We start from the raw sequence: 10,338 nt of genomic DNA on the forward strand, positions 1-10,338 counted from the left end.
TCCAGTCTTTTAGTTTCAAAATTTAATTGAAAATGCTTTGTGAAATCTTGAAACAATCCTTACGTAATAAATATACAATTATAATGATTGTAAACTAAATTAGAAATTATCGAAGTGGAACAGTTTCGTGTTCTTCCGTCTCTTCTTCGATGGTATTAAATCTATCGATAAAAATTTCATACGATTATTATTTTATGCGGTTAGAAATTATTTGTCAGATTGAGATCATTCTTACGTTCCAGCCGCCAGATTTTCATAAACAGGTTGTTGTTCCTCTTCGACAATCAGATGACGTGGAGCTGGCAAAGGTCTTTGGAATGGTCTTTGTTGAAATTTTATAGAAATGCTACGTTTTCTCATATTGTACATTTCCTAAAGAATAATAAAGTGAGGATTAATATCACGAAAATTTAGAGTACATTTATAAGGACCTAGTTTTACCTCGTTTGGAGTTTCTTCACTTTCTGGTTTCAGTTCGGTTCTCTTAATTCCTAAATCTTCAACGGCTGAAAAATATAAAAACTCGATTTAATTTTACTTATGAATCGCAATGGCGCATTTTAATTCCAAAATACTTAATCGTACCAATATAAAAATCTTCATAATCTTGTAAAATATCAATTCCAAAGAAGGCTGAAATGATGTCTGGATTTCTAAGATCTAATATCAAAATGGCTATTCCAAGAACGATACACAGTAAACCTATTCGAATTGATCCAAATTAATAATCGTATACAAGCTTCTTTGTCTAAAGTTCACTAACCTGTAAAGAGCGTGAGCCAGAAACTCCATCCGTAATGCAAAACTAATTTTTCTTCTCCTATGGGTATTTCTAATCTGATAAAATTACGAATGCTCGCAAAAAGGATGTTAGCCAGAATCAGACTGCAACCCGTTAATGTCAGAAAATAAGCACCTATGGTTGTTGAAATACTGAATATAAATGGGGTTTGCTTGCAAAACCTCCACGGGTGAAGTCGCGGGTAACAGCTAGTAATTGCATATTTTCACAAATTTTGAATTATGTTGAATTTTTTTAATTTAAAAGAAGTGAAAATGTAATCTATGTATTACTTTTACATTGGTGCCATCTGGAGAACACAATAGTAACTATCTTTTACATACACAAATAAGTTTTTTTTGTAATATATAAAATATTAACTTATTAAAATATTACACAATAATAATTAGAAAGTATTATCTATATTTTTTTTATCATGATCATATTGTAATTATAAAATTCATCAATTTCATTACTTTAATATATTTAAATTTAATTTATGGTAAATTTCTAAACAATGAATTTGTGAAATTCTGAAGGCATATTTATATTTTAAACTTTAAAGTAATATTTAGATATTTTTATAAAAGTTAAAAATCAGCAAGGAGAACAAAGAATAAATGTTTCAGGAACTAGCTTTCAACACAGGAGAGAGATCTTTATCTCCCATGACTAAGTAGCTGAATAACCAAAAGACTCATCATGACATCCCGTCAGATGGTCTAAAAATCTTAATCTCCATTGGAGGAGAGTTGAGGTATAAATAGGGGATACGCGCCAAACTCCGTGCACAATATACAGCATATCATATAGTATCTCTCTATATTATAATTTTGTGCCAGGTTCCCTCAGTCTTCCCTGCATATACTGTAACTTGTACCAGCACTCTGTAGTCAACGATTCGACTCAAGTGTTACAAGACAAGAGATTATTAAGGAGGTATTATAATCAGTTTTGTAAACTCTCTCTCTCTTGTATCTCTCATATTATGGGTCAGTATATTGTAAACTCTCTATAGGTTAGATTGGATATTTAGATATTTTATTTGTAAACTCTTTTCCGTCTTTATATTATTAAATTTTGTTGTTCCTTGTTAAGTGTCGTTGACTTAATGCCTAATGGACATCCTATCACTTATCTGCATCTTCCCCACTTGCTAAATTTTAAGCTCTCCTTTTAATAATATGTTAAACGTGTGATAGGGCACGAATTCCATCCCTATCTGGTGTCAAGTCCTGACTGAGACGAAGATCTTATGATTTTCTTGTCTCCAACGTTAAATTAGCCATCCTAAGACTCAGTGAGTAATTTTTACCAAATCATAACCGTTAAATCGTTCGATCATTTAACTTTATCAAACCAGATTCTTCAAATTTATTTACTGAAATAATTCTTTTAAATAACGAAAAACATTTAATATTTTAAATCAGTTTGATTTCTTAGATGGCTTCTATGTCAAGAATGCCACAGAAATTGAATGGCATCACATTACCCATTGTAGGTATTTCTGTGGTCATGTGACCACAAACACGTGGCTTGAACTAAGATTTGTTTACAAAATTATTTTCTTTTATATTTTGTAATTAAATTTAAAAAATTGAATAAAAATATTAAAATTACACAGAGCGATAAACAACACATAAATGGGACATAAATTAGTACAAAACATTAAAAAAAATTTACATTTATAATCAAATTTATTTGCTCTAATTAAATTTTAAAAATATTTAATTTAATCTAATCTAATCTAATCTGACAAAACAAATTGTTTAGTATTAGAGACATTTTCCAAGTACAATACAACAATTACACTAATTTAAATGACTGGTAACAGAAAAATAAGCTTTTTTTTATAAGGAAAAAAACAGGTTTTCATATTTTTATATTTGTAGCTAAATCACTCAAATGTAATATCACTCTGCATAACCTCCAGCTGATTTTGCTAATAATCCTGCTCTTTATAATCATATGAAAAACAGTAATTTGAAGTACAACAATCTTTTTCAATTATTTTAATATAAAATAAAAGAACTGACTTCAATATATTGCATTTACAGAAAAAAATTTATCAGAAATTACAAAAAGTATAATGGAAATATGAAGTGAACTAAATAAATTTGTGATATCACAAAAACTAGCAAAAAAATTAAAGAAACAGACAGAAAAAGGAACATTTACCTCAATATTAAACATGACACTTTATCTAATCAGTATGTTTATTTAAAAAATTGAAAATGACAAATTTATTTAAAAATAGAAGCCAAATCAAAAATAACTATGTAAAATAAAAACAGAAGAAAACAATTGCAAATACTGCTTATGTTTAAGGCTGTGTACACATTAGGCGTTTTGCATTGCATTAAATGCACATTAACAGCATACACACTGTGCGTTAGCTCGGCGTTCGACAATCATTTAGTGGAGCGTGCGCACTGGCTCAGTTTGGAAATGGGTGTGAAAGTAATTGCTTGTGTATGGCTCCTCTATCGTCGCTATAAAAGACGATGGCAGAGGCAAAGAGAATTTTGGGTGCACCCAATATTACGAGATAGACTGATGCATGGAATGTTTGTGACGTTGTATCCAAAACTAAGACAATATAAACCAAAGTTTTTTAATTCTTTTAGAATATCTATAAAATCATTTGACGATGGCTGGTCTCTTTTAGATTTCATCAATAAATACATCAGTATCAAAATGATCGTTCTCCACTTCGGCCAATGTACGTCCACTCTACCCGAAAGCGCGTGATCGAATGTACAACAACATGGCAGCACATGCATCTCAAAGTGCGTGGCTGATGCCCGCGAAACGCGCGTTCTAACCAAAATCTAGCAACATGCGTTTGACGCACGCTTGGCCAGAAGCGTGCGTTTGAGTATGTATACCTATGCAGAACTCTTGGTCTTTAAAACACGCATTACCAAAGCATGTGTTTCAAAATGCCTAATGTGTACACAGCCTAAGATGTATAGTTCTCAATAAAAATTGAATTCATAACATTTGGTCTCGCCCGGCAGAATTTTCTGCCGGGTGAGACAGACACCTTAAGAGTCAGACAGAAAATTCTGCCAGGCAGTAGTAAAAAAAGTTAATGTTCAAGGGAAAGTTTAAAAAATTATAAAATTAATCTAAATTTAAATTATTCTTAGAGAAATATTTTAATACTTTTATTCAAACACAATATATTGTTTACATCATTTCTTTTTAATGCAGGATTGGGCGGAATTTATATTTCATTTTTACATAATCCAGCATTGCGCATATTTCGCAATTAAAGTGTCGATTTTATAAACACATGTAAATGAGTTTTATATCATCAGAGATTTGTTTATTCGTTTTGTTCCTATTGACATAAAAAAAATTCAATACCCTGTGCCTAATCTATACTAGAAAGGTTTTTTGAATGTAAGTCAGTGAATCATGTTTTTTCTAACTCATATGTTTAATTTCAGACAATTGTGTCAATTTAATACGTTGTGGTCTGAAGACCACGTGTTCTGTTGCATAACCAGCTCATTGGGTGGGCCACAGGGTAAAGAAGGGATGGATATTCTCGAGGACAACTGAAAAACCCAGATCAAGGAAGGAGAGAGGGATATCATGCATGCTCAACAGAGGAAGTGGGACTTTTTTTAAAGGGAAATAAAGAAAAAGGAGAGAAGACGGACGTGTAGATGAGAGAGTGTCACGAGTTTGTCTTTTTTGCATGTTGTTTCTTTTGTTTTAGTGTCTGTTATAGCAAAAGGACAGAGAAATGATCAGAAGGACTAAAATAAACTAAGTTTCTTGCATTGGAGTCAGAGTGTGCACTTTATTTCTTTGAAGTTTCTGTTTTGTTCCTGCACTGGGAATACTCTAAAGATCGAGTACTTCCTCACATAGTTGGTGTCCACGATAGGATTTGCTCTCAAGACTCCATTTTTACGCCAATTTATAATGGTTAAAGTTGTGAAAACACATTCAACAAAAATGAAACTCAAAACCCAGGTTAGTTCAGCAAAATAGTAGGCAATGTGTCCACCATTAATTGCTGGATACCTCTGAATGGTCCCTACATTCACAAGAAACCCATCAGACATGATTTCAATTAGAGAATTTTTTTTTATAATTTGAGAACATTGCTAAACTAGCCACACAGAAAAAGTCGGATTACCTTACAATAGCCAGTGCTAGGTTAAAAAGGGAAACCTCTAACTTTTCTTAATGAGGCCCAGGCTATGTATGGAGAAGACTATGATATAATAAGGGAAAGAATCATTAGAAAATTTTGACAATGCATGAAGGATAGCGGAGAGGCTTTAAGACAATATACAGATATTAAGCAACAGAAAGATTTATGGGCAAGTGACCAAGTCATTGAGGCTAATCCATATCTTGAACCTAACAAAGGACTACTACTTCTGGATCAATTTATTAGGGGGCTAGATATTCTGTTACACCGTGAAGTACTGAACCATCAACCGGCATCATTTCATGAAGCAGCTGAACTGGCAGAAGGCTAATGAGGTCAAGCAAAGATTTTCTCGTAACGAGAGCACATGTTACGTTAATATGGCAGAAACTACTGCAAAAACTGAGGAGGATGTCTCCGACAATAAGGGAGCAGGTGAACACAAGGAAGGCAATTTGAGAGAAACTGTAGAAAAGCTTGTAAGACAGGTGGAAGAACTTTTGGAAAACATGAGTTGAATGATGACCATTAACAGAAAAGACCAGAGCCGAGAAGCAGCAGAATGTGTGTGTTACACTTGTGGTCACCTGGGATATATTCCACCTAACTGCCCGAGAAAAACAACACAACAGTTAAACTAACAAGGGCTTGCAATAGTGGCCAGGATAACAAGCTCAGCCATGTTTGTAAGCTGGCCCTGAACACAAGATGGAAAACAAATGGTTTACCATATGCAGAGGAGCAATTGGGACAAAGAAGGTCAGATTTCTCATTGATTCAGTAATGAATCTCGACACAGTAAGGATGCTACTAGATGGAGATAATTGCGAGATAGTTAATGAAACCTTATCGGTGAAGGGGATAAGTGAACCACCTGCCCGTAATTCGTATGAAGCTCTCATGTGGTGGAAAGGTCATAAAACAGAAGTTTGGGAGTGTCAAAGCAAATACATCCGTTGATTGACGCCATTCTTGGAATTGACTTCCTGCAAAAGTCCGAGGTAATATGCAAATTGTTATATAAGATTAGCACATGGTCACAAGAGGACAAAAGTACTGAGTGTACACTAACAATGAGTCATGCCACAATTACAATTCCTAAGGGAATAAAGGTATATCATATCACTCCTTCCCACCAAGGTAAAATGTTTAACTTGATACATACCTTCTCTTCTTGCTTTGCCTCAAAGCTTGAAAACCTAACAAGAACCTCAAAATTTTGGCTTGATATTGAGCTTTCCTAGTCTAGACTGATAAACACCCAACAATATAGGATACCCCTGTGAAATCCACAAATTTAATGCAGTTGTCGGAAAAGAAATGTAAACGACTCAGAAAAAAATGCTCCTGGTGAGACTTTGATCAGAAGTCACCATTTATGATAACAATTAGATGGGAAAGTTGACACATAGGTGTCAAGAATACACCGTTATTGTCAACATTTGACAATCATGTGACTCCTTTCCCACGACAATCTAATAAAAGCTCAGGGTGATCCAAAGGAAGTTATACTTGTCAATGTGTGCATCTCGTCTCCCAGACCTCCATACAACGGACTTGAATGGACGGAAGGAGAAAGATATCAGTAGAAGACAGACCACAGCTTCAAACTTCCATACTTATTGCCATACTACAGTTTCTATGCCGGACTATGATTCCTATGAATCATTCAACGCATACCATTCGTTTCCTCATAGAGATATTTTTATTAGAGCATTGTGAACTCTTTCTCGCTCCAAGAATAGGCTGAGCTGCCCCTTTGTATATTTGTCTAATATTTAATTGCATTTAACCGACTTTGTTAACCTTGGTTATTCAATAAAGGCTTTGTTATTTTGTTAAACCTGTCTCCTGTCTATCAAAGGACGCCTGTCAACTTGCTCACCTCCCTTGCCACTCAAACGAAGAGTCATCTGAAACGACAACGTGAGTGGTCCTTGCAGACTGTTGCCGAGTAAGTGGTCAGAAGGGATTAACCCTTGGCCCACGGTATCTCACACCCCACATTATATTGCCCAAGTTGAAAGAGAAAATAAACTCCTACCTGGAGCCTGGAATCATAGAAGAGAGTAATTCTTTTTGGAACTTGCCCATACACATCATAAACAAAGACAATGGAGTCATTAAATTTACATTGGTCCTATGACATAAATGACGTAACCAATAGTCATGACTTCCCTATGATGAGGGCTGATGATATTCTGACAATTCAGAGGAAGTAGAGTGTTCTCAGTCCTTGACTTGTGCTTGGGTTCTTTCAGATCCCCTCGAGGAGAAAAGGGAGGTCTCTGCTTTCTCCATGCCCTGGGGAAAATATCAACTGTCACATGCCCCAGGGTGGAAAAAACAGTGGTCATTACTTCCAGAGTGTAATGAATTGCGTCTTGGCTCATTTCATTGGACATTCATGCTCTCTCTTCCAAGATGATGATGTCCTATTCTCCAGCGACTCAGACAAACATATACCACTCATCCATAAAGTTATGGAGGCAGAACTAAAATTGAATCCAGAGAAATGTAAATTTTGTGTCCCTGAGAACGTCAAAGTGATAACAGACGTACTGGAGCCATCTCACACAAAAGACGTTAGAGCATTCCTCGGAATGGTCAATTACTACTGACCATTTACAGTATTCAAAATCTCACCATATAGTACTGTACAGCCCTTGACTGATGTAACTAAAAAGGGGGCAAAGTTCTCACATTCATAATTCCAATCAAAGAGTTTTAAGAGGATTAAAGAAAATGTTAGTCAACACCCAAACGTTGGGACTCCTTGATTTTGGGAGTGAATTCCTTTTAAGTACCGATGCCAGTGAGGGATGCATAGTGGCAGTGTTGAACCAGAGGGTGGGGGGAGAATGAACATGTCAGTCCAAGAATTTTATAGTAAGAAGCTACAAGGGAACGAGAGGATGTATTTGACCGTGAAAAAGAATGTCTGGCCATCGTCCTAGCATTGTGTCATTTTAGATATCTTGTCCATGAATGCCTGGTGATTGTTTATTCCAATCATAAGCCATTAGTATTTCTACAACATACGAGGGCTGTTCGGAAAGTTCGCGGCCTCAAATAGAACAACAAACAAAATAATGTTAAAACTTTTTTATTTTTCAATGTAGTCTGCTTTGTTAGCAATGCACTTATTCCAGCGATGTTCTAGCTTTTTTATGCCATTACAATAGGTCGATTTGTCAAGGNTTGGACTGTGGAGAATCCTACATAAAATGCATAGGCTAAAGACTTAAGAGTCTCTAGTTGCCAAAAATCTAGAAAAGCATTTAATTAGTTGATAAACTATTTAATTCTAAATTTTTATCTGAACTATTATATTTGAATTTTACCTTAATGTAATAGCTAAACATTCACCAGGAGAAATAGACTCATTATTACTGTATTTTTGTAATCGATCAGCTGTCAGCCGTAATAACTTATCAAACTGTGACAGAGCCATTCTTAAATAATTTCGAAAAAAATGAAGAATGATTATTCCTCATGTCTTCCATCTATATATAAAAAGATTTTTGTTTTAATATTTTTCAAACTATAGACAAATATGAAGTTATACAAATTCTGTTTTCTTACCAAATTATGATAATGTCCTTTAGCCTTTTGCTGTTACCAGAGGGGATAAACACCATATCTTCATTTTATTTTTACTTCTTCATGCAGTAATCCTAATAGTAACAATTTTTTTTCTCTAGTAATAAGCATTGATGTTGAACCATTTTATGTTTATTTGTATATATCAATAGTACAATAATCCAGGCTTCTACTCGAAAAGTTCAATGGGAACACGTGACTCATCAACTCCATGCTACTTTCTCTTGTTCACTCGTGTCTGTGGTTGTATAAATGAGAGCAAGAAACAAAAAGAAGTGANTCTGGCATTATCGTGGTGAAACAGAACCTTCTTCTTCAAGTGTGGCCTCTTCGATTTCTTTCTTCAGTTTTTCCAAAAGTATACAGTAATAGACAGCATTGATGGCCATTCCCCTTTCTAGGTAGTCAATAAAGATGATTCCTTTAGCATACCCAAAAAACCGAGGCCATCACTTTCCCCGCTGATGGAACTGTTTTTACCTTCTTTGGTGGTGGCAAACTGGGGTGTTTCCATTGCTTCAACTGTTCTTTTGTTTCAGGAGTGTAGTAATGAATCCACGTTTTGTCAGTAGTCACAAACCGACGCAAGAAATTCCGTGGGTTTTTCTTGTAGAAGTCCAAACACTTCTTTGACATCAAAGTGCGAACACATCTTTGCTCAGCGGTCAGCAGATGCGGCACCCAACTTGCTGAGACCTTCATCATACCCAAATTTTCGGTTAGATGTGGTGCACTAAGTCGACAGAGATGCCTGTTGTCTCAGCTATCTCACGCGTTTTCAAACGGCGATCTGCTAACACCAAATCGTAAACTTTGTCGATATTTTTTTCAGTGACAGCAGTTGACAACCGTCCGCTGCGAGGGTCATGTTTCACACTCTCTCTGCCAGATTTAAAAAGGGCTGTCCATTTTTTCACAGTGGTTTACAAAGGAGCAGACTCTCCCAAAACTTCATCCATGTCAGCTTTGATTTGAGATGCGGTCAACCCTTTTTTCGTCAGGTATTTTATGACCGCACAAGTCTCCATCTTCTCCATTTTTGACAAAGCGTGTGCACATTGACTATCTGCTAAGCTGTCGTGGCAAAACTTTACGACAAATCAAGCGGAAATTGGTATTGTATATTTAGCAAGGATGGCTGAATTATTCCCGCCAAAAATTAAATTGATCGCAGCGCCGCATATAAGGCAAGGCCGCAAACTTTTCGAATAGTCCTCATATTATCTGGAAGTCCTCAAAAGGCTTCGTGATGCTGTGAAAAGGAAAAGAAGGGACTTGTGGCAAATGAGGAATTGGTTTTTCCATCAAGACAATGCGCCCACTTACACAGTGCTCTCCGTGCAGCAGTTTTTCATAAGAAACAGCATGAGCCTCATCCCCCACTCCCCTATTTGCCTGATCTAGCACCTTGCAATTTTTTTTTATTCCCTACAATGAAAAGGGAACTCAAAGAGAAGCAATTTCAGACAGTAGAAGAGGTGAAAACAAAAGTGACAGAGGCGCTAAGAGGCATTTTGGAACAGGAATTTTCTAGGTGTTTTGAACAATGAAAAAACATTTGGATACATGTATTGAGGCTAATGGAGAGTATTTTGAAGGAGATTAAAATGTGAAGTTGTTAAATACATGATNGGGATTACAATGTTTCATAATCCCAGCAAAGATATAGATGAAACATGACAAAGATCACTGTACAAACACGCCTTGTTTGTGGCCTTCAGCACACAAGAAGAGGTGAAAACAAAAGTGACAGAGGCGCTAAGAGGCATTTTGGAACAGG

At 35.6% G+C, this 10,338-nt stretch overlaps 1 protein-coding gene across 1 annotated transcript; it reads right to left on the bottom strand.

Annotated features, from left to right (window-relative positions):
• LOC111636658 lies at positions 1-2,298 on the bottom strand. Its single transcript, XM_023381947.1, has 6 exons — positions 2,274-2,298; positions 764-916; positions 586-702; positions 442-506; positions 236-372; positions 1-161 (listed from the first exon to the last, which is right to left on the bottom strand). Exons 1-6 carry the CDS (start codon positions 2,296-2,298, stop codon positions 107-109), a joined length of 552 nt encoding a protein of 183 aa, XP_023237715.1. The 3' UTR covers positions 1-106.
• Between the last annotated feature and the right edge of the window lie 8,040 nt (positions 2,299-10,338).

Source organism: Centruroides sculpturatus, unplaced genomic scaffold (genome assembly GCF_000671375.1).
Source record: "Centruroides sculpturatus isolate CEXI.00-Female unplaced genomic scaffold, Cexi_2.0 scaffold152, whole genome shotgun sequence".
NCBI classification, from domain to species: domain Eukaryota; kingdom Metazoa; phylum Arthropoda; class Arachnida; order Scorpiones; family Buthidae; genus Centruroides; species Centruroides sculpturatus.

What these genes read in the sequence shown, in the direction of transcription:
- LOC111636658 (XM_023381947.1), bottom strand. Translation starts at nt 2,298, where the DNA reads ATGACCACAGAAATACCTACAATGG. An exon ending in CACAGAAATACCTACAATGG is followed by an intron (nt 917 to 2,273) that starts GTAATGTGATGC and finishes CAACAACCATAG; the next exon opens with GTGCTTATTTTCTGACATTA. An exon ending in TTATGAAGATTTTTATATTG is followed by an intron (nt 507 to 585) that starts GTACGATTAAGT and finishes TATATTTTTCAG; the next exon opens with CCGTTGAAGATTTAGGAATT.